Source organism: Etheostoma spectabile, chromosome 6, assembly GCF_008692095.1.
Source record: "Etheostoma spectabile isolate EspeVRDwgs_2016 chromosome 6, UIUC_Espe_1.0, whole genome shotgun sequence".
NCBI lineage: Eukaryota > Metazoa > Chordata > Actinopteri > Perciformes > Percidae > Etheostoma > Etheostoma spectabile.
Window position 1 is genome coordinate 21,754,528 of NC_045738.1, and position 27,582 is coordinate 21,782,109.

Sequence of the window (27,582 nt, forward strand, 5' to 3'; positions counted from 1 at the left end):
ATGGCCTTCAGAAACACTCAGGCTCAAGTTACCAGGAGAGGCTGAAGGGGCCAAGGGAGCAGGATGCTCTCCTCACCTAAGACACCATAACTCTCTTTGGGGCAGAGCCTCTGTCACTAGAGCCTGCCCTGGATGGAACCTTCCAAATCTGTTCACATTGACAGCTTCCATTAACATTCCTGCCCAACCTGGCAGGAGAGGGAGTGAAGGTTAAGTGGGGTGAGAAGGTGGATGCTAACAGACCAAGCTAGGATCAGTTTTAAGGTTCAAGGGGGAAGAAAAGCATATGGATGGAGGGTGTTAAAGAAAAAGAAGAGAGAGTCACAGGGGGGGGGCAAAGGGGTATGGTGACCCAAGTAAATTGCAGAGAGAGTGATGGAGAGGAAGAAGGGTAGCAGAGTGGGGTAGGCCAGCCAGGAACATGGACCTGGTATGTACACTTTACTCTGAGTGCAGAAGGACACACTAAATCACAGACAAATAACATCACTTACAGGTCCGTAATCCTGTTGGTGTGTGTGTGTGTGTGTGTGTGTGTGTGTGTGTGTGTGTGTGTGAGAGAGAGAGAAAGAGAGAGAGCTAAAGAGAAGAAAGCAAAGAACGGCAAAAAACAATAGATTTCTCTATGTACTTCAAACAAAGACAATATAAACTCATTTCTTTTCCAAAGCTCAACAAATATGAATGTATTATCCCAGTGCTTTTTGGGAAGATTAAAACTCAAAATCTAAAAATGGCTCATTCTTTACTCAAATATTCTCTCATTAAAATGTCTAGCATACTTTTGGGGTTTGATGAAAACAAGTATTGTTGACAAAAACATTTCTGCCTTAAGAAAGCACATGCAATCCCCAAACGAATATTAATAGGAAATTATAAATGTAACCACTGTGCAGAAAACCAGAAAGAAAAACAACAGGAGTGGATTCAGATTTATCAGGGGCTGACTCCTGCTGTCCCGGGTCAGCAGCGGACAGCAGGAGTCAATAGGTTGACATAAACCAGGCTACTGAGAACCCACTGCCTTTAGCCATTATTAACCAGAGCTGAGCTAATCCACATCAGTCCCAAAGTGACACCAAACCTAGCATAGTGTTGAGGTAAACATTAAAATCATTATATTAAAACTAACTACTAGGTCGAAATTTAAAACGTCACAATGGGAAGTCCAAAGATATGTGCTTCTGCTTCTATTGTATTTGAGTTTGCCTGCAGTGAAATGAACGATTAAATTAAAATAAAGTGTGGCTCACAACAAATTGGATCACCAACTGTAGAAAGATTATTATGTTGCATTCAGTACTGAGACTTTCAGTGAAAGCAAAGTTGTTGAATCAGCAGGACATTTAATTGAATAGCGTTTATGAAGTTAGTCATTTCAAAGACTTTCAAACAATTTTTATGTTTTTAATAGAATTGATCTTAATGATTATTGTGACGTGAATCTGACACCACACAATGTTATAGCCAACTGCTGCATAGTGAAAAACATTTTAAAAAATTGAGGGAAAAAGTCTCAGTGAGAGCCATGTGGAGCAATTAATACACAGCATAATCTTAACAGGCAAAAGGTTTAGGGTAATTCAAATTCAATTGAGATATATTCTCACTTGTGAACTATCTGACAGTTGTGTACAAAATGCAGAAACTAAAAGCAAATGGTTTTCTTTTAAATGCAAAGATGAAAAGTGAATTATAACATCTTGCTTGCCAAATAAAGAGTTGACAGTAATATGTAACATTCACCAAGAAATTTAAGCAAGGGAAAAGTAATAATTCACTTCATACATAGGCATCTTAAAATACACAAAGATTTCCTACTTTATGTCTCCCTATAAATCCTACAAATATATTTTGACTAAGGGTTGTGGGACACACTTGGATGTGAAAGTGTATTGGCATTCTGTTCAAAAACAGCTATATCATTCTCCAACTCTGCCTGTGTGTATGTGCGTGTGTGAGTATAATGAATTTAAATGAAAGGCAAAACCACGTCTGATTGGAATTCTGAAAGCATATGACCCTATCCTCAGCGGACTCAAATAAAGCTTTAACAGGCATTTTATGAAAGTCTCACCTCATCCCCAATGTGCTCCATTAACATCAATCACAGTCTAATCATACAGCTGAGGGTGACAGCTGGCCAGAAACATTGGTATAAGTAAAAGCTTGTTGAACTACCAATGCATGAGTTACATTTTTAAAAAGAGAAGTGCAGCGAAAAACAAGTAGTGTAAAAACCTAATGTTGGCATTAATACAGGGGTTGAAGATGCTCGCCACATTGGGATGTCTAACTTCATCACTAAACAAATATACTCTTGACACATTAGCTGGTCAGTCGATGATCCTTTTAAGAATCAGAAGTTGAAACACACACATATATGCTTTGCTGTAGTTTGAACGTACAGAGTTACACATTGCAGTTTTAAATCTGGTTCATTTCCACTGCCAATTATTCTTCTTATTCGTGAGCTGGTTAAACCTGTTTGGAATTAGTCATCACAGCGTGACTCTTGGTTCTTTTTTTGGGAAATGACACCAAAAGTGTTTCTGTGTGGTCCAAGGGGGACTCTGAAGAAAAATGAGAGCTCTGCACACAAAACAAGAAGAATTACAGAACTCTAAAGAAGGAGAACTGCTTCCATATTTAGGGGATAAATATGTGACGATAGAGTGAAGAGTCGGAGAAGCCATTCTTCAGTGTGTCTGTCACTAGGACAAATCACAGTGGTTTTGGACGATAGAAAGAAATACAATTTAAACAACAGAGGGCTAGGGAATGCGGCTAACAAAACCTTGGATAAAGTGCTTTGTCTTTCTCTTTTATTTTGCTCTAAGAAACAGATGATGCTAAGCTGTGCTCTTTACTGGCTTCAACAGTGTTTCTGAACACGAGCCAAGCCTGAAAAAGAGCCAAAGACCTTGTAATTGGTACAATTGAGAGTCTTCTGTGTGTGTGTGAATGACAGTGTGTAACAGTAAGCCAGTTAGATGGGAGAATTCAACATTAGTGTGGGTTGTGTCACATTCCATTCTTGACTGAGCCTCACAGAACCCTTCCACTCCCCCCCGCCCACCTGGTTCCTACCGGCTGATTCTGTTAATTACTTTGCCTTTTTTATTCTGTGAGAATTGTGAGAAATCTCTCTCACCGCCACTACCATCCGGCCCAAACCTACACCACAACCCCATAACCACCATTAACTTAATTAGCTTAATTAATTACATCTTAACACAGTAATAATACCCACATTAGAATCAAAAGAAATTTCCCAGCATATAAGCTCCTACTACGTCTCACCCCTACGTCGCAATTCAACTCCTCTTTCCCCTCAACCCCTTTTTCATCCTCACCACTGCTGCTTTATGTGGGACTGTACTTAGCCCACTAACTTTAATATTTCCCCTTTTTTTTTCTTTTGAAGAGCTAGTGCTGCAGCAGTTCTGTGCGGTAAACCTTTGCCCACTGTGTGCACACAGACTGATTTGGGCAACGGTGCAGCCTGGGAAAATGTGTGTAGAGCGCGGAACAGGAGGGGAGTGAAAGTGGAGGAGCGTAGGGGGAACGGGTGAAGAGATGAGAAGAGGGCATGGTCCGAGGGAGGCGGCACACTGCGGCAGCTGAGCTGTGAAGAAGCTAATGGGCTCTCATCCCCTTCCCACGCCCACCGCGTGTTTTCTGATGGGCACTCAAGCGGCGAGACACATATTGGTTTGGCTACTGGCACAGAACTCCAGCCAACTTGCTTCAATACTGCCAATTCGGCATCTGTGTGAACTCTGGTTACCCTGTATGTGACTTTAGGACTGGCAGAGTATGAATCAGTAACCAACCTCTAATAATGTGTGGAGGTGGTGGTTGATCTCACTCATACTGCTGTTGGAACAGCAATAATGAGAGATGAGATACAGAAGCATGGCTCACAGACAGAAAGTGACAGTGATAAACTGAGTGGAGTGATGAACAGGGAGCCACCACAAATTAATATTTGTCTCTGTCAGCAAAGATGGGAAGGCATCAGAAAGGGAAATCCTCTATCACAGTGCAATTGCTAAACCATAATCACATCAGCACATCTGTACAGTTTATCATGAAGCATCAAAAGAGAACATCAGTGACACAAAAAGTAAAAGAGGTTCCAAATTATTTTATGTCAAATAATGTTATTTCAAGGCAAACAAAACCTCCACAATTACTCCACTAACTTAAAGACTTGTAATGTATAATTAAATAAAGAACGCATAAAAGTGCATTAAGTATATTTTGATAGTTTGAAACTTGTCACAATACCGAGTATGTAGCAGTACAACTCAATGTGACTAAACTAAATAAATGTCTATAACTAAAGACAATGTTCTGGCCCTGTGCAGTCAGTCTGGACATTATCCCCTCTAATTTGTGAGAAAAAAAACCCCAAGCCCCTGATTAGGTGATCCGGGGAAGCCAATTGTTTTGATTGTTCTGTGTGATGTTTGATCCGGCAGTGTGGAATGTGGCGACCTTTGATCAAGTGACAACATTCAATTAGATAAGGTTAACTAAATTGACCCCCTTCACCCCTGCAACTCAGCCCAGAACGGGATAGAGTGTAAACAACCTGTATGCTACACAGTGAACGTGGGATTACCGCTGTCCATTTCAACCAGGGCTCTGAATACATTTTTATTTGTACAAGGTGCCGGTGCATGTTACTTTTAAAATGGCATGCACCAAAACATTTTTGATGCACCATTTGGTTTTTTTATCCTTCTTTTTTGGCACTTCTGCCAGGTTTGCGGTCGCATCCAATCGAAAGAAATCCAACATCAACCGCTGTGACATTTTCTTTATGGATTTTTTTTTCTTCTCATTCTCACCAGAGAGTATCTTGTGCACACCAGAAAGTTTCTTGTGCGCACAAGATTAAAAAAAATCTCCATAAGACAATGAGAAATGTGTTAAAATGTAATTTTAATGACTTTTCCTTTAATTTTGTCAAAAACCGTACAGTAAATATTGCTGTAATGCAAGTCCTCTTCATTTTGGCCGTTCCAAGTACTGGTACCATGACAGCACAGCCCTGCACAACATAATTTCTGTACCAAGTTACGCGCACCGGTGCATGTAGAGCTGAGAATTACGTGCACAGCTCAAATTTTACAATGTATTTTCAAGGGTATTTTGAGCCCTGTTAGCTAACAGTCAGCAAGCCCTCACACATTTACATTGCATTTCCAACATACACTTTAGAACCAGTGAAAACAACACTGATTACCTTTCCCTCTCCTGTTCTTTACTAACTAATGATGAGTGAAAAACTTAAAAAGAGACAGCTGGCAAAGTACTTTGAATTTAGGGAAACTTCTCTCTCTCTCTCTCTCTCTCCCTCTCAACCTCTCCCTCCTTCCCTCTCCCTCTTCCCTCTCCCGCTCTCTCTCTCTCTCTCTCCTCTCTCTCTCCTCTCTCCGTCCCCCCCCCCACTCCTCTCTCTCTGTCCCTCTCTCTCTCGTCTTTCTTTGAAATTACTCATTGTAATAACTCTGCAGTCACACGGGAATTTGAAATGAAGGGAGTGTATAGAACTGGGGGGGACTTGAATTAGGCTCCTCGCTGAACGTCTCACTGACAAATGTTAAAAAGGAATTGCACCTTAGTGGGAAATGAATCACGGTGCCCTGGGAATTACATTACGCCCAGTAGCTGACAAGCTAGATGACTATTTTCCAGCTGCCGAGTAACCCTGGGCAGGGTATCTCACCCATCCCCATAAAGAGAAAGAAAAAGAGAAAAGCAGGGAAAGGTTTAGAAATTAAATTACTTCAGGTGTTTTAGTATAACAAAGAAACTCAACTTCAAATAAGATAAGATCTGCGGCAACCATCAAAGTGCACCCATTTTTACATAAAAGGTCATCTGTCTGCATACACAAGTGGTCCATCTCTCCATTTTTTCCAGTTGTTTTGGTATTTCGTTTTGCATGGCAAACCTTTAGCTAACAACTGGTTTTAAAACCTTTGACACATGCATGGCATCTTAAAATGTATTCTATTAGTGCACACCAAATGTGACAAACAACTTACAGGCATCAAGTCTATTTTTTAATGAAACTGATCTGAGCTAATATCTTTGTCACTTTCACACGGTGAAAACAGCTTTGTCTCTCTTTTCCTCTGACCCTGCCCTACCTTGACGACAACTTTTAGAAGTGAAACAGCAATGACCCAGAATGACCTCTCTTCACACCCAAAAGCTAAATCTTCAACACAATCTGATTCACTAACAAACCACCATGATGCCTTGCATTGACAGCTAACACAAGAAAGTTGTTTAACCACTGTGTTCCCCTAAGCTGTTAGCTTTTGGTCTTGGGTTTCTGCAGCTTCAGGCCTGTCCTAAGATGGAGAGTTTCTGCCATTACTTTATTTAATTAATTAATGTTTACATTATTTCTTATGGTCTTTCTTTTGTAGCATTGGCTGATGTTTGACACTTCCTGACTTCCCAATTTGCCATTTATATTCCATTTTCTGTTTGGGTTATTTTATTACTGTTATTACTGTACTTTACTGTTGCTATGACCAACTTCCCCACAGTAATCATAAAAGTGTTGTTTGCTTTCATTAATTCTCCGGTTGAAGCACAAACCAATAAATAAATACACTGAATCATTTTCAGAAAGGATGTAAAAATGTCCAAATGGCCGCATGAAAGCTGTGATATCATGTAAAAAAAAAAAAGAGCAGAAAAAGTGGAAACTAGCCTGTATGGAAGGCTTTAGCCCCAGTCACACTCCAACCCTACCACATTTCTGGCCCTTATCCCCCTGTACCCGATCTCTGCCCCCAGCCCCTCAGCCTCACACTCCAACTAGGCTTTAAGCACTGTGAGAGTGGCCTCAGTAGCCCAACACTTCACAGATGAACAGCTCCAGTAATGGGCCATGATTGACCTCAATAGCCAGCTCTGAGTGGGTTCCCTCGGGTCTAATCTCCACATTACCTGCTCTGCTTCACACACACTGACTGACGAGACATGATGAGAGCGGCTGCCTTGAAGATTAAACAGATTGTTGAGGAAGGTACGAGGTACTTAAACAAATAAACAAAGTAAAAACTCTTACGGGCTAGTTTCATGCACCTGAATTAAGTCTGAAATTGAGTATGGACCCATTTTAATCTGTATGCTGCAAAACCTGGTGCATTTGTACAACATATACATTTTAATTTCCCAGTCACCCCCTTAAGTTAGTATTTGTCTCTCAATTGTTCAACATCATTTGGAAATAAGTTTTGGTCAGTTACAAACAGCTACAAAGCTGATCACATTACCTACAAGACTAGCTAAAGAAATTTCCGCTTTTATTTTCTCACAAAAATGTAAAATTATTGTAATTTTAGTATGATTTTGTCTGTAGGTCTATCAGCTAGAAAAAAGTTCAGGGCAGCAGCTTAAAGCCATCAAGCTGCTGCCTTAGACAAAGCTGGACTGTTGATTTAACACTCAATGGAGTGAGGGAACACATGCAAAAGAGGGAAAAAGAGCATGATAGATGGACATATGAAAGTATGACAGGCCTTTGAAAGATTGCAATGGAGGAGGCTACCAAGGGAGATCCCAAAATTCACACCCCATCTACGGTGTCAGTGCAACGCCATACAAAGGCTACGGTTTCAGAGAGGAGGCAGAGAGATCATGGGTGGCAAATGATTCTAAGTGTGTGTCACAGTGAGTGTGACAAACAGTGAGTGTACTGCATGCATGTGTGTTTGTGTGAAATGGTCAGATCAAAGTCAGGTGACGCTTCATTCCCACCTGTTCTCATTAGTCTTTGGGTGCAGAGGCTGGGAGTACTGTAAGATCCCACCTGTTTCTGACTGCTGCGGACAGGTCTCTTAGGACGGACACAGGGACATATGGACGCGTTCACGCAAGAAAGTTAAAATGCTCTCCACAAAGGAGCAATCGAAGAGGACCAATATATTTCTGTCCACTCTAAACTGTTTCAGTTTATGCTTGAAATATAGATGCTGCAGACCTTTCTAATACCTTTTTCACACCAGTGGACCTTCTGTGGTTCAAATTCAAACCAAGCCAGTAAACACGGGTTGGTCCCTGCTCGAGACAATTCAGTTCTGACCCGGGTTAAAACCCAAGTGCAATGCATATAATACCGTTTTTTAGCAACCCTGGTTGCGTGAAATATACACTGAAAACAACCTGCGTCCAAGTCCCGCGAACGATCGATCGATCGATCGATAGATTGATCAATAGAATTCAAGCATATGTTTTACTATCTAATTTCTAATAACATGTTTTATTTTCTTCAAAAACTGTAGATTAAATTTGTTACAGTGTAAACAAAGTAGTTCAGTGTTAAAGAGTAAAAACAAACTCTCTCAGACATTTTCTTCCTTCCATCTTTCTAATATGAACAGTAATTGAGGAGAGAACAGCTTTAATATCTATTAGGGAACTAAATATGTTTAGTATTACCGCGCCCGGGGAATTCTCCAAGGATTAATTTCATGTAGCTTTCATAATTCCCTCCAATATGTATAAATTAAGATTAAAGATCACTTTGTTCCCCTATTCCCACAGCTCCCATGGTATGGTAAAGAGATCAAAACTGGAGGGCTTTATAGGGAACATCTTTAACATTTGCTCTGCTCTCAGTGCGCTTGATTAAATGTAACATTTTGAGATCCCAGAGTTCTGAGAAAAGCATAAATCATTGTCTCACAGCTGCTGGCGTGTCTGGGGAAAACACATGCTATCCCTCACTCTCTCTCACTTTTTGTCTTCTCTGTGATCATAAAGCCCACCCGTTTCTCCCTCCTCCTTTGGTGCTGGGGGGGGGGGGGAGAGACGACACCTGCAGGCTGCTGCTCGCCCTTAGGTTCAGCATAAACCCCAGTTCCTCACACGCCCTCTATCCCTGTACTCCCTCACACTGGCCCCGTCCAAGGACCCCTTAGTCTTTCCCATCCATCAGCGGTGACAGGCCCAAGACCAAGCCAAGGATGAGAGTCAGCCAGCCACTGTCCGGGATGATCAAGCTGCTTTATTAGAAGTAGTGATAATTTACGCTTACTGTAGCACTGGAGATCATTCTGAATGACATGGCCAAGGATTTCTGGTCCTACTGCTCTACTCTGATTAAATTCACGAATAATATATAGATCTAATACCAGTCAAGAAATATAGGCATCAGTCCCAGTGTGGGCTAGTGAAGGATGACATGTCCCTGGCTCTAAGCTGGGCCCATATGGAAGACTAACCTGTGCCCTTCTGATCTAGCCTGCCAACCTGGATTGCTGCCTGCTGTGACTCAAAAGCAACTACCTCACCCACTCAGCTCCACGAGTCTGGCTCCTCCTATAGCTGCCTTGCTTTCTTTTATTTTTTTGATCCATCCCTTATTGACTTTTTTCATGTTATTTAATAATGGCATTGATTTCTCATTATTCATTGTGTCATGTTAGATCTATGTAAAAGGAGAGAAAAAGAACACTTGGCTAACGTATAAATGCTGGGTATATCTGGAACAACTGCTCAATTAGAGGAAATCATCTAGGACTGTCAGCTTGTAATGCAAAGGGTTAAAAGCAAGATATGAAATTACTACTTGCCTTAGGATCTATAAAAGAGGACATTTCAAAGCATAGCTGCTTAGTTCTTCTGCGTTAAAACTCACGTCTTTAATTGTGTTTAATTTATTAGAATGTTCCAACCTCAACTCTGTTAACTGAAAACACATTCATCTGGATCTGCAGGAGTTCTACAAGTGTATAGGGACTCGCTCTAACCGCCCCTCTAAGCCACCAAACCCAATCAATTCATTTTCTAAGTAAATTGGAATTTCGTTTTCACTGGTAAACAATTAGACAGAAAACAGATGTCACTGGCCATAATTGAAAGCAACGTATCTCCTTGGTGAAATGAACCAGGCAAAGCTGCCGTTGAAATGCTAGACTACGAATTAATTTATATAAACTATAATGCATCGAAAATGAACATTCCCCTGCATGCTTTGAGGTTTTTTCTAAATGACAACTGTGTCATAGAAAGAGGTCAAGACAAGAGTGCTCTAGACTCGAGTGGAGACTTTTTTTGTGATTGGCCTTCAGTAAGGAATTTCTTCTATTAGACCGAATATATTTTTATCAGAAGTGACCTTAGAGATTTGGGCCTTTCTGAGCTCTAAAAAAGGGAAAATGTAAGACATAGAGGAAATGGCTTCAGGGATGAATTAAAGCATCCATAAGAAAAGTGCTGGCAATTTCCAGAGCCTGTCACATCCTCTAAGAAATGAGACAACACAGAGATCACACATACATGACCAGTGGGGAACCACTGAAGGCAAGGTTCTGGACTTAAAATCAGCTGCAGTCAATTACATACCCTAAAACATGAAAATAGATGTGGAAGCACCATTTCCTGTGAGTATATATGTTCAAGTGACTACGCATTGGTGGCTCTATGACAATTACCAACAAGCTCCCCCTTCCTTAAATAAATATTATGCTTTGGGAATTGGGTGGACAGATCCCACAGCACTGCTATGCATCCCTACAAAAGCCAGAAGCGACTAATCAAATGAAAAATAGAATATAAAAGTTGATTGGGGCTCATTATATCTTAATGTTTTCGGCATGTCTATGGTGTAAGGAGTAAGCTTTTCTCTTACTCCCCTTCCCCAGTCCTACGCTAGATGTATTATGATCACGCTTTAAGAATTTGCTAAATGGAATCAACAGAGCCACATGGGATGAATAAAATGTGTTTGATGCCAAGGCCAAGTGCTCAAACAATTCAGAAATGTCATGATCACAAAACGTTGAGCCCCTGAGTTGGTCCTATGGGAGCAAAGGGTGCAGCACATTTAGAGTGGTGATACTCCACCTTTCATCTCTGGCTGAATGAGGCGTTGCATCGATCATTCCATTAGCACTGCTCTAACAGGCTCCCAGTCACCCTCTGGATGACAGCGGGGACATGGGACATGTGGACTGACCAAAAGCTTTGATGTAAGCCTGACCACCATACAAAACACAGACCTACAAGTAGACACAAAAAATGCCTGTGCGCACACACACTTTCTATGCAAACGCTCTTCCTTCAACAGTTTGACACAACACACACATGCATGCACAGAGAAGGAGAGAGAGAGAGAGAGAGAGAGAGAGGAGAGAGAGAGAGAGAGAGAGGAGGCGAGAGAGAGAGAGAGAGAGAGAGAGAGAAGAAGAAATGTCCAGTCTGGTGGAATTGTTACTGTCAAGCCATGTTGCTGTCTCTGGCTCTGACTGTTTAACAGGTATATTGTGATAAAAGACAGATTCCTGGCAGAAACACTGGTTGTGTGTGTGTGTGTGTGTGTGTGTGTGTGTGTGTGTGTGTGTGTGTTCAAATACTTTTCATTCATTAAGGATGGTTCTTTTGAAATACCACCAGCCATGAGAAATTATTGACTTCTAAGAAAAAGTTAGGAACAGAGATGAACGCAAGAAGAATAGAAGGAGGGAGAGACAGAAAGCAAAGTATTCTAGGTTTGAGTTTTTAAAAAACCAAAAGGTTAAGAGACAAAAAAGAGAGATGTAGACTGCAGAATGAAAAAGAAAGCAAGTAAGAAACAAAGAACATCTAACACAGACGAGTGGGGAAAAAAAAGTATTGAGGCAGTGATAAGAAGGAGTGCAGGCCTCCACTGTTCCACATCTGCTGGAGATATATCCAGTGCTTCTGGGAGTCAGCCCCCCGCCTCCCTTTCACCTTCATCTTCTTTCTCTCTCCCCCTCTTTTTGCTTCCTTTTGGTCTTCTGGTTTGTGTTCAGATCAGGTTTTAATATTCAAAAATATGTATGTCTTTATGAGCCATTGCTTCGCTGAAATAATATGCTCTCTAAATCAAAGTAATAGTCTGAGGCTGTACACTAAATAGAATTGACCAGAGTTCCTAAAAATATCTATCTATGTCTCTGAGGCTGTAAAGGGTGAAACAACCGCTTGTCAGAAATACAACATTGCTTTTAAAATCTACTCTTATGTCATTGCAACTTGCAGAAAATTTATTCAATGACTGTCCTCACATTTATCAAACCATGAGTTGCCTATGAAATGGAAGCTTTTCCCTGCCTCACATTTTCAATTTATAGCAGTGTTTTCGCACTCTGTTCACTAGCAATGGGACAGTGATTGACTGGGTGACATTCAAAAAGCAATGGAAAGGAATTTCTGGTTAGGGGTGACCTCCCAAATCTATTGTCTCTAAATCGTACTTATCGTCTTACTTCACTTCACTCTAAGCTACAGCTGTATCTTCTCCTCACAGTCTGAAACCACCGGAGACCAGCTCCATCTCAGCGCTGACATGTTTAAGGCCCAGGGGCCTGATATGATTCAGGTTTGGAGGTTTACGTAAGCCAAGGCCACACGATGAATCTCTACAGCCCTGTATTAAAAGTGATGTACAGTTGTGACTCTGAAGACAACTCTGAAAACAAATACTGGAGGTGTATTGTTTTACATTGTCACCCCTCACTTCTTCTGTGTCTGCTGTTCGGTGGGTGGGGGTTGTGGGATAACAGCCCAGGGTGCACTTTGAGAGAATCACCTTTTGTGGGATTTTAGAGACTTGGGAGCAATTGAAGGCCATGACATAGAAGAAAATGTCAAGTGCGTCTACTTCCAAAAGCATCATTCTTCCATGGGAGCCCAAAAGAGCTGCCCGATAGAAGAAGTACTTGCATATGCAGGTGGGGAGTAAAGGTTAGTGATGACATACTGATATTCATGGCCTTTTTCAGTGAAGAAAGCACTACAGGAGCCATTTTTGCTTAAAATAACACAGGGGACTATACTGTATGCAGACATACAGTACCGGGCTACTGCTATAGATACATGAGATGCACTATGTTGTAGTCATTTAATATCCAACATACTATGTAAAGCGCCGCAGCACTTTGCAATCTGAATTACAGTTTTGGAAGGGCTACTAAATAATCCCACACCCTCCTTCTTAACACATGCGTACACCCACACACTCTCGCACAGACACCACAAGTATAATCTGTGGTCTAAGGATGCAATCAAAAACTGCAACCTGACATCAGTGCAGCCTTCAACAGCAATCCTTGAGTGGTAAGCTGTCTCTAGCCAGCTCGGCCCTGCGCTGACAAAGACTAACTGCTGTTTAGAGAACTCATGCTGCCTGTAAAGAGATGCCGAGTTGCCAACCCTGCTTCAAGGATACTGGAGTGGAAAACACTTATCGGCTTTACTACACAAATAACTGAGAGGGGGCATTGCGTGACATTATAGGAGGAAGGAAAATATGACTACCTAAACAAACAGAGACTCTTGCATTAGATCACCAATAATTGAGATGGAATATGGACTACCAGTGCCTGTCACAAGTACACACACCACAACCGCGACCGAAAAATGAGCTAAAGAAATCTGGTATATCAACAAGGAATGGTGATTTGTGAAAGAGAGAGTAGAGGAGGCACTGTAATGCATGAGGAGAGGGGGGTGACTGTAAGGAGAGGAAAAGAAAAGAGACGAGAGGAGATGAGTAATGCATACACTTGCAACAAAAGTTTCTACCTGAGTTTCTGCAATCATCTCCTTGCTGAGGGACCTGAACAGAAAATGCCAACAGGTCAGGAGCCAGCAAGGATTCAGGCTTGCGAATCTCATTAAGCCAGCGGCTGGTATAGAGTTCTTTGGTGTCAGATGGGCCCTGAATCAGAGGAACCAGCTTTTCCTTAACCCCCTCTCCTGAACCTAAGAAACAAGAGTTGAAGGTTTATTAATATATTACAAATTCCCCAGTTGAAAACTTTTTTACAAATGTGTCCAAGAGAATACAAAAATTACAAAAGCAGGAGTCTTGTTGTGAATGCTTCATGGATTACACAAACAACCCTATTTTTTGAATCACTTTGTGACTTAAATTAAAGGGATTTTTGATAGTGGAAATGGTGATAATGAATTACAGTGAACAGCCTTTTTCTGACTGTAAAAGTGTATGAATTGCCATACAAAAGCTGTGTTTAGCTTCTTAAGAAGGAGACAAAATAATACACTATATATGCCTAAAGGCTTTTAATAATAAAATTGACTGTTTACATAAATTCCAGCATTTTTCAGCAAGTAAAGAAGTCAGTCAATCAACAGTTTGGGCATTCAAAACAACGTGAGACACCCCAAAGACACCATCCATGTTGAAGGGGCAAGTGAAATCTAAGGGAAAAAAAATGCTGACAAAAATATTATTAGTGTTGCAGAAACAGTCCTGAAAATCATAATAAAATATGACAAAAGGAACAGCCATCACAAGGTACAACTGACCAACCGGAACACGATGGACAGTGACATGGACAGTAAACTGAGTGGGACATCAAATATTACTACTCACCTTTGTAGCCATGTTTGCAGTGGGGATTTATTTATCTCAAAATTACAAGTATCTCCAAATGTGTACATTATTTTATGCGTCCCCTGTAATTTTGAACTTCTATAATGACAGCTGCAATAGATTTTATAATCTGCCTGACGTCATGTGTGCAGTTTGACCTGATGAACTTCGTGCTATGACACTAGTTCCAACAACATCCTTGCCATCAAAGACATGGCTAGAGCCCAATGACAGCACCCCAGGAGAAAAACAGCAACTGAATCACAAAGCTGGAAAGAAATCAAGATAAAGATTGAGCAAGAGAGAGACAGAGTGAAGTGTGTAAAAGTATGAGTTAAAGAAAGTAAAAGAAGAGTCTGGTCGCTCTCACTCTCTCCCTCCTACACAGGCAGTAAAGTTTTAACAGGGCACAGCTGCACACACCTGGGGTCCTGGCGCACACTTTTACAGCTCCCACGGTTCCTGAAGCGCATTTCACCGTCGCACGACTGCAAAACTTCAGCTCCAGGTTTTGGACCGAGCCCTCGAGAGTCGGTGACGGGCCCGGAGACTTCACACCTAATAAATAAAAAGAAAAAGAAGTGAAAATGAAGTGCAGTCCGGGCAGGTTTAAACACCGCTGCCGTGGCTTTGTTAAATACTTGATTGGCCTTTAATTGGTCTTGACCCCTTTCTTTCCCTCTCTGTCTCACCCAAAGGTTTGAGAAACCAGGTGCTCTTAAACACAGATATCACCAACACCAGGCGGAGTGTGTTGGGTTTATCTAAGCTCTGGCAGGGATACTAGTGGTGCCCTCTGTTTCCAAGGTTAACCTGTTGGTGTGTCTCCATACCATGAGACATACCTGAAACAAAAACACATTTATATATTCTAGTAAGCTGTAAAAGTTAGATGAAACATCAGTGAATAGTCTCCCAAAGCTACATCGTAAATAACACATTTTACTATCATGAATGATGTATGAAATGTATGTATGACGCCTTTATCAGCACATGGCTTTTTTGTTTTGCTACAATCTATGCCAGTCCCCAGTCCATTTTCTATTTTGTATTATTTAATGTTTTATTTCTGTGTATTTATCTCTAAGTACAAGCTTTGCAAGGTGTACATTTTATTTGTATTTGTATCCCTCTGGATTTAGAAAGCTTCCTGTGAAAACATTTACAGTATACTAATGGGCTTTTGGATACACTACAGCAAAGTCCCAACATATTGTTTTTAAAACATGCCCGGGGAAGGATATTAAAAGAGATAAAAAACCCTTAAATTGTCAAGTGCTTGTTCTAAATGTTTTACAAGTTCCCAGTAAATCTACTGAGTTAAATGACTTGAACATTTTAAGTTAAATAACCGGGACTATTAGGAGTATGAGTAATATAAAGGATACATCTTTCCAAAATAATATCCAATACAGTCTTGCCAGTATTCAGCTTAGTGTCAACTACAACTCACCTAACACCAGCATTACCTCACAGGAGCCTCAAGTGCTCCTCACTCTATGATTATTTCTCTTAATGACAGCATAGTGTGGAAGAACCTTCCGTCTGCCATCTTTCCAAAATGAAACTGTTTGCACTGTGGGAAGAAGTGGGGGGGATTACATACTCGCCATTATGATATGTCAATGTTATTTCTATGGTGAGAGGCTATTTCAAACACTTAACCAGAGGATATGGGAGAAATAGCTGGATGGCTAAAAGATACTGTAGAGTTTAGGGAGTTCTGTGCCAAACTGCCGGTTGAGAGAGGAGAGAAGGATCCATCATCACATGCTACATTCTTCCAGTGAGCTGGAACTGTCTGAGGGAGTCACATTAATTTCTTACATCACCTGTTCCAATAAGGGTTGTCTTCTCAGAATAATCCCCTCTTACAGTGATAGCACTTCATTTCCTCCAAGTGTCCACAGCACTTTCAGTACAATGGTGGCCCAGTGACTAAGATCAACAGGTCATGAAGGCCGAACAAACCGCGAAGAGATACTCAAAAGCTTTGTATAAAAATAAAAAAATAAATTGACGAAGCAAATGAAAAAAAATGTCACAAAAATGACTCACAAATGCATAAACAAAGAAAACTTCGGTAGACTCTTTTACACCAAAACTGGCATTCACTATTTTTTTGCAGTTGTTAATCAACTAATAGCTCAGGTATTTTTAAAGTAAAACAGCAGGCAGTGTGGATACAGACAGGATTCAAGTAGACACATATACGCACACAGCACATTTAACAAAGAGAATTACTAGCAATTGCGACAAAAATCCCTAACCACTGACTTCCCTCCTCTCCTTCTCGCAAGACAAATTACCCAGCAACCTCTTCACCTGCTGTCTGAGAGGCCCTCCATCGAGGCCAGATGGAAGATGGGGATGTTAATAACCCGCCCTCTGTCTCCCTGCTTGCCACTTAATATAGTTGCAGGTAGAGATGTTCCGATTCCGATACCAGTATCGGAAATGCCTCCGATACTGCCGAAAATGCTGGCATCGGTATCGGCGAGTACTGGAGTACAGGCACCGATCCGATACCACATAAACTATTAAAAATAGGAATCTATTTACTGGTTAGTAGGGATGTAACGATATTGACGTTATCGCGCTATCGCGGTGGTAAACGTGTCTCGATATCGTCGTGGTTGGGTTACAATAATAAAAGGACAGGTGTCCGTCAAAAAATAAGAGGAATAAACAGTCCCCCGGAACAAATCGTTGTTAACTACATAGACCATGATCCTTTGCGCTGCGTCGTCATACCAACCGTTCTTAAGCCAATAGGATTGCACGCGGATTGCACGCGGCACGCTGTCCACACAAGCTCACAGCAAGCCGGCCTGGCCGACAGCAATACTTGTAAAGATGAAAACAACAACAACCCCGAAGTTGAGATTGTGCCAGCCCCTGCAACTTTTAAGTCAGATGTCTGGAAAACATTTTGGTTTCGCCGTGTCAAAAAACGCAAAAGGAGAGAAGGTGGGGGACAGACAATGGACTATATGCAAGCACTGCCACAGTAAACTGCGATACAACACGGGAAACACAAGCAATATGCGAAGTCATCTGACGACTCATCATCCGGAAAAGTTTGCAGATTCTCTCACAAAGAATGTCCTGTCAAAAAACCCTGAAGAGGCATTTTCAACAACTATGCCACACAACAGCGCAAGGGCTCAAGAAATCACGAGGTACATCGCGGAATACATAGCGTGTGATTTACGTCCCTTTTCTGCTGTAGATGGTAAAGGATTTAAACAACTTGCACTTTAAAAGCACTATGTGATCAGCGTTTTATGTTGGCATGATCCATAAATACAACAATAAATTGCCTGTTGACTGGCAAAAGCAGAAAAAATTTCTGTATTTTTTTGCCATTATCATCACAAACACTATCGTGAGCTATTTAACAATACCGTGAGCTTTTCCACAATATCGCAATAAATATCGTACCGTGAGGTCAATATCGAAATTGTATCGTACCGTGAGATTTTGATATCGTTACATCCCTACTGGTTAGCTCCGTTAGCTCGGACACAGTTCTTCTTCGCCACTCTAAAAATAGTTGCGCTGCTGTTTTAGAGGGGCGAAGAAGAATTGATCGCCTAACGCCTCCTTAAAACCAGTAGCATTAGCGCATCATGTCGGCAGTTTGGCTGTACTTTACCAGGATGTTCCCACCGGAAGACGGCAACATGCAACATATGCAAAGAAGCATTTCAAGGGGTGGCACGAGTGTTGCAAATTCAACAGCAGCAACTTCATTAAACATTGAAGAGCGTCACGCTAAAAGCACAACATTTACGAAAAACTACGGGGGAAAAGGACGAACTGCAGTAGCAAACTCTGGAAACTGCTTCCAGCGACGAGATAATTACCCAAAGACAGCCAAAAAGCAACAACGATAACCAACAAAGTTTGGAGTTTTTGTACTGGATTACAACCCCTGTCTGTTGTCGAAAATGTGGGATTTCGCCGTTAATGGAGCATTAGAAGAAGGTACGGTTTGCCAGGTTGTAATATATCTCTGAAACTGTGCTACAAATTATACGAGACAGTTAGGGAACACATTTCGTGTATGCTTGGGTAAAGACGTGCATGCAACAGCTTTACCACGGAAATTTGGCGCTCAGACGTGTGCCCATGTCTTTGCTAAGTTTAACGTCCGCTGGGTGGACAGAGAGTCAACATTTACCCCCGAAGTGCGGAGTGCACCCACCGAGTTCGAGGGTCATACTGGCACATTAATTGCCGATCAATTGAGGGGGTTCTAGTAAAGTGGAAAATCCCCAAGTCCAAGTTCATGTTTTACTTTATACTGTTCTATTTAAAATATATGGCTTCCATTTGCTGTATTAATTCTGTTTAAAAAGTGTTAACCTGAGCCAGGCCTTACCACAATGATAATATCAGTCATTTTTTTTTTTTTTTTTTAAACACAATGGTATGGGGTACTCGGGTATCGGCCGATACCCACAACACAAGTATCGGAATCGGTATCGGGAAGTAAAAAATGGTATCAGAACATCTCTAGTTGCAGGTCAAACAAAGCAGTGCAGTGTGTCCCTCTGTAGCTGTAGTTACTTAATTCTTTATCAGCTTCCCCTATCTATAGGACATACGTTCTATATAAAGTGTACACCTGGTACTCTATATGTGAATTATGTCATCCCAGAAGCCAAACAAGCAATCAATGTATTACCCTTGGGGCCAAATTCTAACAAGAGAGCTATACTTTTACATTTGCATGCATAAATACCAATGTATTTAAGTAACTGGTAAAATCCTACATATACCTTGTATAATTACTGTAAACAAATAACACTATTGTCAAAATGATTAGCAGGTTCTGTCAGTCTATTAAAGAATTAAGACCACAAGTATGAACTTGTTTTTGTCCAAAACACGCCCATGGTGTAGCATATTGTTTCAGAAGACAGTTAAAGCAGTGTTTTTGATATTAAAAAATAAAATAAAATCCTCAATGGTAAGTTTAGTCAATGTCTTATATTAGCAAATAAAGATATTTCATTAGAACCCAGAGAACAGAGCTGAGATACAATATTTTTCATTTTAAGCATGTGCAAGCATCTATATGCGCACATATATACACTCATATGCACACACATTATTTCATGTGATCCAGTACCAGAGGGAAAGATAGAGAATGACATAGGCACTACATAAAGCTAGGATCCCCTTTCTGGAAACAATATAGCATACATAGAATTGCCATAAAAGCACCAGACATTTGGCTATATTATTGAGTGTGTCTCGGTGAACCTAAAAACATATGACCCATCTACCCTGAAAGAACAAGACATCGTAGAAAATGGATATCCAGATCCAGTGACCATTTGGCCTTTTTCAAAACTGTACTGAAGGAAAAATGTTTAAAATAGTGATGAGTAGGCCTCCACGCACGCTGACCATCATTCCTTTAGTAAAAGATGGAGATGTTAAAAGTGCAAGCCAATCTGGAACACAACAGGGGCCATTCCCCCTACTCTATTTACTCTTTGAAAAATGGAACTACGGGTATCACTATCACACGTTGCCCCCGTAGATGTCCTAAAGGGCACGGTGCACCTGCTGGGGTGGTGGTTGTTGCGTGGGGGAGGGGGGCTCTGGACAATGTTTTGCCCAGCTGTTCAACTATAAAAAAGCGGGGTACACAGGAAGAGGAGAAAGAGTAAAAACAAAAGCGGTTGGTCATTTGTTGAAGAAACAGTGGTATTCAGTTTGCTTTATGTATGGACGCATTAGTGTGTGTATTACTGCCAGACATGTGTGTGTTTCTGTGTTTCCGTGAGTAAATGACAAAGTGAATGTGTGTGGTGCTGTTACTCTTCAAGCAAGGGCAGGTGCAAGAAGTACATAAACACACAGCCAGGGGCCAGAGGCTACGGCACTCCATCAAACACTGTGAGGGCAACCGTGGGCAGCTGGATTTGTCATCCTGAACGCTGAGGAGAGTGTGGAAAATATGAATGGATGGAGGGATGGAAAGTCAGTAAAGAAATACTAAGGGATAGAAAGAAAAAGAAAGAAATAATAGATCAAAAAAAGGAACACACACAGATGGGGCAGTATGGGATGTGAAGGCTTCTTTTTTGCTTTCTGCATACCTCAATAGTTAGCGTGCACATGTCTCAGTATGTCTGTGTGTGTGTGTGTATGTGTGTGTGTGTGTGTGTGTGTGTGTGTGTGTGTGTGTGTGTGTGTGTGTGTGTGTGTGTGTGTGTGTGTGTGTGTGTGTGTGCAGGACATCTGCAGATTTGCCATGTTTTACACATTCCAACATGTCCTGCTCTCACCACTTTGAGGAATGGTATGGGAAAGTTGCCTGCCCATAAAGCTAGACCAGGCAAAACTACATTTTAAAACAAGAAGCACAGTGTTTGTATTAGCTTACATTCACAAAACACTTGTGAAAATACCTCAGAAAGAATGAGCACTTTTCATATCTAATGCTATGGAAACTGGGTTTCTTTTAGCGAATAAGCCAGGACATTCACATGGGAACACTGAAATTGTATAAGATAAAGAAGGGAAAGGCAGAAGTCTTCCTCTCTGTATGAAAGGTTTTTTAATGTATGTTCTTAAACTTTAGAAAACACCCAGAGGACCCATTAAAAGCTGATGCAGAACCTGAAACTGTCTCTATTACTAGAGGTAAGGCATGAGAACTAACAATATCAGGAATTGGTTGACCAACAAAAAGTATGGCGTGTGCTAAAACAGCTATTAAGCTGGGTTATGATTTAAGTTATTACACCTCTACATCATGCAGTCACATTATAGTTATGTCATGAGTGAAGATTTCCCCTACTTTTAGGAAAACTGGTCCCTGGCACATAGAAATGCATTAGGGATCAGTTTTTTATGTGATAACGATCAACTGACAAGAGGATGTACACTATCGCTAAACCCTAATGAGAAAGTAGTCAGACAAAGACCGACAGAGAAGGAAAGAGAACCTAAAGTACTAAAAGCTCCAAGTCTGGCAATGGGCCCACAGCAACTAGGGGGCTGACAGAAAAAGAGGTAGAATAGACAAGTCGGGCAGACCGAAAGCAGCCAGCTGAGCCATTAAGTGCTGATGCAGAAACAATAACTGTCTCTCCTAAGTCAGGAAGGGCTGAAGTAGAAGCAGTAAGTAGGAGCAGGAGGTCTGCTGGCACATTGCCCAGTACTGACACACAGCAGAAATACAGACACATGCAGAGAAAAGGGACAAGAAGACAGACAAGGTAAACCAGTAGTGGTTTGTCCTGCAATTAAAGCTGAGAAAAGAGCAGCTTAGCGAGTCTGCAAACAAGACTGATACTACCAAAAATGATTGAAAATGATAAAATTAGAGACTTTTAAACATAAAGGTAGCTTTAGGAACGCATTACATGGTTATAATCTGTCGTGATGAGAGTTTGTGACATTTTTTTTTTTAAGAAGAAAAATCTATTTTGCTACTTTTTACCAGCAACTGACAAAAACAGTAAATCAGCCTACCGTCAATAAATAAGGCACTTACAGTAAATGTGTGGCCTTAAAAACTTGACATGGCTTATAGTATTTGCAGGAAAACTTCACTTGCACCCAGGAAGATGCGTTTTACTTTTCAGGTAAATGGAACTATACATGAGCAGTGATAACTACCATAGCTAAATAACCACCAAAACTCACACACAGCCCCAAGGCCAGAGTTTCGGTAATTCCAACTTGTAAAAAAAAAACCTCCATCAACAGTGAATTCTTCTACACTTACATATACAGAGGCAAGGTCTTAAACTAAAGACCCCTCACAATGCAGTTGGGTGGACAGAAAGAAAATGGCGTAACACACACACACACACACACACACCTAGGAGGCAGCCTCCAGCACACTGGGTACTAGAGGTTAGAGAGCTAGAGTATGCAAGTGGTGCTGGCTGCCTATAACAGTCGAGGTATTAAGACAGTGATGGGGTGTAAGTGCTGGTGGTAGCGGAGGCTGGGGGTCTAATTTTCATGATTACCATCCCCTCCAGGTGCTGCCTGCCTTTCCGTCTGACCACTAAAGCAGTGACACATGTTCTCCACACATTCAAACCTTGGTTTTCTCTGCCACTGAATTACCACAATTAAGGAGTATTCATGCGGAAGCAATTTGGACAACACTAATGGGCCTAGGCAGTGGGGTTTGGGAGACAGGACGGGGGTGGGAGAGGGGTGCACAACAAAACCGAGTGAAAGACTTATGGAGCAAGTGAGAAAGATGAGAGGAAAAAGGAGAGACAGATGAGCAAAGAGTGATAGAGAAATGTGCTGTGACATGGATTCCCACATTGCCACTTGTAAGGAGATGATTAGTCGGTGGTGAGATAGCCCATTAAAACACAGTTCTTGATGAGAGGGCCTGCCTCTCAATCTCCCATATCCCAAGCCTAATGCTGTCCTGACAAATTTGGTAAGCATAAGAAACAGGGGCATTCTGTCTTTGAAGTAGGAGCCAGGATGGAGTGCCAGTGTGGTTCCACCATGAGAGAGATGGTTGAAACTACAGGCCGCAGCTAATGACGCTAAACCAGCCCCTCCGTCACTGAAACGTAACTCTGGATTACTGCTGTCCCTCTCTGACTCTCAAGCTGTCTGTGACTCTACAACTCACACTTGCTCTTTTTCTCAGGCTCACCAAACCTCTCTACTCTTAGAAACTAGGCAGAGAGTCCTTGTTTATCAATAATCCACTGAGATCAAATTTGCAGAGGCTGTGTCTGTGTGTGGTGGTAGCCAAGACGTGACTGGGGTTTTAGAGCTGAGGCACTTCAATGGGAGTTACAGTAGAGATTTATGGCCTTGTGTCGTGGAGCTATGTGCTCAGTCGGCACTAGTCACTACCCTTAGATGGGACGGTTGGCTCACAGCAGGGAGCCAGCTCAGCAGACACTACCAGATGACATAAATACAAACAGATTCATTTGGGGCTGTCATTGATTCGGGCTTAGTAACATTCAGAGCAGTCTGCTATGGGAGCTTAAAAAGCCCATTCTCTTTCAGTGCATATTGTTTCATGCCTCCGTGATGCTCTTTGCTTTGTGATATAACTGTTAGACAGTTATTAAGCTACATAATTAACAGTTATTTCACTTATTTATTATGCACTGCTATATGTAATGTATCCCTTATGAGTCATACTCTTCACACCCTTAATTATTTTGGGATGAAAGTAAAGTTGTGTGTTAAATAAGTCTCTCCTTAAATGGCCTTAATTTTTTTAATGATGCTCCTGATGATGGTTTTCCTGCAGAGCCTTCCTAGGTCTGTTTAACGCATTATCTACTGATGACACATTGTAGGGGTCTACAAGTCTTTACTATGGTAACGTTTTATAAACCACGGCTGCAGGGGGTTTTCAGATTATATTTCAGTTTATCCTCTACAGGGGAGAGTCGGGAGTTGAGTGTTCCAGCTCTAATGACGGAATCTCTGCTCTAACCAAGCTTGGCCAGCTAACTCAACTGCCCTACTCAAATACAAACTAAAAAGCATGACAGATCTTTGAGATCAACTACCAATGTAGGTACTATATTGTGCCAATGGTATATTGGATTTAGAGTAACGTGGAAAGATGCCTTTGAGAAACCATCAATGATTTATATAAGAATGTCAAAAATAAAAGGTTGGACATGAAACTCAAGCTTCCAGATCCTGTACTGGGCTCATCCTTGTCCTCCAACATGCCTGGAATCAAATTTTATTTCCCATGACAGAAAAGTGGGCTACTATTCAAACAAACAGGGAAGAGAAAATCCTTGGCACACTCTCAGTGGACTTCTGATTTCTTTGAAATATCATATTTTGCCAGAAGCCAGAGGATGGTGTGAAAAAGTGGAGTGATGAATGACGAATCTGGGTGAGAAATGACAAGCCTGATGTCCCCTGATAAGTGTCTGAAGTCACCAACTACGATGGGGGAGGAAGGTTGTGTGTGTGTGTGTGTGTGTGTGTGTGTGTGTGTGTGTGTGTGTGTGTGTGTGTGTGTATACAATGCTGTTTGGTAAAAAATAATAATTTGAGATGTATTTTAATGACGGAGCAAAACCTTAGGCCCTTTATGTTCCTCCCATCTGATTAAAGATATACATATCCATTGTGCATCGACTCCACTGGCTTCACTCATCCGCTCAGGACTGAAGTGAGCAACAGAGAAAGAGCAGAGGGCTTCAGGAAGACAAAAGAAAGGCCTGAGTCTGGATTGACTTAAAACACCATAACAATCTTCCAGGAGTGGAGCAAGGGCCGTCTGTAGCTCATTGAAGTTTTCATTGACAAGAACCGTCTCAAGTTCCATCCGAGATTTATTTATCAGTTCTCTGATGCTGACACAACGTGTTTTTAATGTCAGAAATAAGGTTGCGTATGGATGAAAAAGCCCTCTCTTTTCTTTTCCCTCCTGCTTTTTTTCCTGCCCTGATGTCAATCCGTGAAGCAGACAAGTAGACAGGCAGAAATTTCTCTCAAACCAATAAGTTACCTCTTCAAAGAAGTATGGATACTTAAGTGAGGGTCCAGGCCATGCTGAAACAGACATTTCAGGGTTTTCATTAAGCTTCCCATCTCTGTACTGACATTTGTGACAACCACAGACCACAAAAAAAGGCTCATGCCCTTCCCTTTCACTTTCATTGTGAAACAATGAAAAAGGACTATCAAAATAATATGCATGTGCTAAGTGTATAGGCCCATTATGTGACAGGGCAAAGCTGCATGTTCCTCTGGCTTGTCTTGATTAATAGATGAGAGACATTAAGGTTGTGAGGAAGAAGGCCATGTCAGCCAAAATCTGTACAGGAAAACAGTGGAAAACTGAGCGGAGTGCGACCTCCCCCATTCAGTCCCACAGCCAGGACTATGCTACTGACAGTTGCATTACCATATGAGCAAGAGAGAAACACCAAGGAGGCTGAGAAGAAGGCTGAGAAGGAGAGAGCAAAGATAAAAGGTACGTTCTTGGATCAGACAACATTAAATGCACAGCATATCAGGGATTAGTCTACAGAGGCGACAGAGTAAGACTTCCTCCCCCTCCAATAACACAGAGCCATTACAGACACTTATTATGCCACAGCATCACAGGGGGATTTGCGTCAGACCCATGCTCCTGAAGGCAGTTAGATCACAGGGATGTGAACTGCTGGCCATGACAGGAGCAGCCTTTTTCAAGCAGTGCAAAAATGCATAAAAACTGTTATTGACGTAGACTTCTAAGAGGTTGCATTTGTTTCCAAGCAATGGGAAATATCAATTTGAAGAAAAGTTTAAATAAGTGTCCCTGACGTAACCTTACATATACAGTAAAGTCTTAAGTCTTTAATCCTATCTTTTCTCAATTTTCCTCCCAACCACCCCTTACCCCAATGAATGTGTAGGGGGAACTAGTAAAAACAACATACTTGTTTTAATAATGATACTGTTAGGAGTGAGAGCATTAGCTCTGGACTATTATTATCAACATGCTTCTAGTCGCTATGCAGTGAGAGCATACGCTTGCTGTATCCAAACATTCTTGCCGTCATTTGCCTTAAATGGAATCGCATGCTGTGAGTTCAAGGGTACATATAGGATTTGCTAAAGATGGCGATGGGCATGCATTCATACATATGCACGTCTCTTTACGCACGTGTGTGCGTGGGTTTAACCTGGGTTTAATAAAGAGAACCAATGGCCAGTTGTGTTCCTGGGCACTGATGTCCACCCCACTCTCTCAATCTCTTTATTTCCTTCTTTGTCACTTTTCTCTTCAACCTTTATTTTCCCTGACTTTCATTTTTCATTCTGCTCATTATATTGTTCACTCTCTCTCTTCCTCTTCCTCTGTTCTTTTTCCCCTATATCTGTCACGCTAAAGTTATGTCACAGCTCGTATATCACCCACCAATCATCTAAAGCATGTCTGGTGACCACCACCAACCAACTTCTACAAGACCCCCCTCCTCTTGTCCTAGTCCAGACCACCACAGAGCTCTGTGGCCAGAAAACCAGCTGTGGTAGCCACATTAAAGCTGAATTCAACACTAGTGGAAATGCCAATGTTATGCTTATTGACCTTGATCTTTTGTCTTTCAAAATGCAGCCTTTCGCAAGACACTAAAACAAGTGCAAGGATCTAAATTGTGCTTAAGCCTTTATGCTCTGCCGGGCAAGAGTTTGTATTGTAGAAAGTTAATGGCACCGGCCTAAATTTCTCCTCCTCTTCCTTTTGCCAACTTGGTTGGAGATCCTGCACTTATCCCAGAATGGATTATTTAGGGAGGACAATGTTCAGAAAGCCCATTAATGTGAAAAAAACCTGAAGGGAGAAATTATTAGTTTACAAGCCTAGCCTACTGTAGCTGTTACTCTGATATGGCAAACAAACCAAAATCGACTTTCCTCAAGACAATTTCAGTTCATTGTGATGTACTTGAGGTGGAAGTCAGCGACCTAAAACCAATAACACAAGCAGGAAGAAAACAGGAGATACAGCATTTCTTCCGCTGGTTGTTTTGAAAAGTAATAGGCAAAATCATCCATCTTTTATAATGAGCTGTCTAAAGTCTAGGGCATCCCGGCCTCTCTGTCATCTGGAGTGTTTACTGCAATGTCATGGATGCAAGGATGCAACCAAGACTAATTTATGTTTAATCAGCAAGACAATGAACATAGACACAAAACGTGCACACAAGGCCATGCACGCAAGCAGGCAAATGTGTACACACACATCAACAGGAATATGCTATGATTATTCTCACAATCACAGTCACAATATAGGTAATATTTAAAAAATACATTGAAAAGACATATTCCCATAGCCAGAGTTGTACCATCTGCAAGTTTAAGAGCTCTCTGTGACTTATCACTGTGTACTGAGCTATAAATACACCTTGAAACAGAACAACTCAAGTCTATTGACTCAAGTCCCAAGTACATGAATCAAAATCCAATAAAGCTATCATCAACAGGGAAAAAAGACGAATACTATAAAAAAAACATATAGATGGTGCGTGCTCATGGCAAAGTACAGACTAAGGATCTAGGATTTCATCAAAACTTTAATCACTGAGATCTATGACAACTTTTTAGAGTTGACTGTTGACACTGAGTGAGATTTAACTACAGGGGATAACCAACTATGAAAATATAAAACACTAAGTAAGAGCTGTGACTGTAGA

At 41.3% G+C, this 27,582-nt stretch overlaps 1 protein-coding gene across 4 annotated transcripts in view; it reads right to left on the reverse strand.

Annotated features, from left to right (window-relative positions):
* Positions 1–27,582, reverse strand: part of vps13b (vacuolar protein sorting 13 homolog B) — a 354,534-nt gene that overhangs the window by 238,474 nt on the left and 88,478 nt on the right. For all 4 annotated transcript variants that reach the window (XR_004332501.1, XR_004332502.1, XM_032519244.1 and 1 more), the window contains exons 18-19: positions 14,825–14,959; positions 13,588–13,767 (exon numbers count right to left, since the gene is read on the reverse strand). Coding sequence is in view for 2 of the 4 variants with exons in the window: in XM_032519244.1 (XP_032375135.1) it covers positions 13,588–13,767; positions 14,825–14,959 (315 nt within the window). In the remaining 2 variants the exon portion in view is untranslated. The remainder of the gene's footprint in view (positions 1–13,587; positions 13,768–14,824; positions 14,960–27,582) is intronic.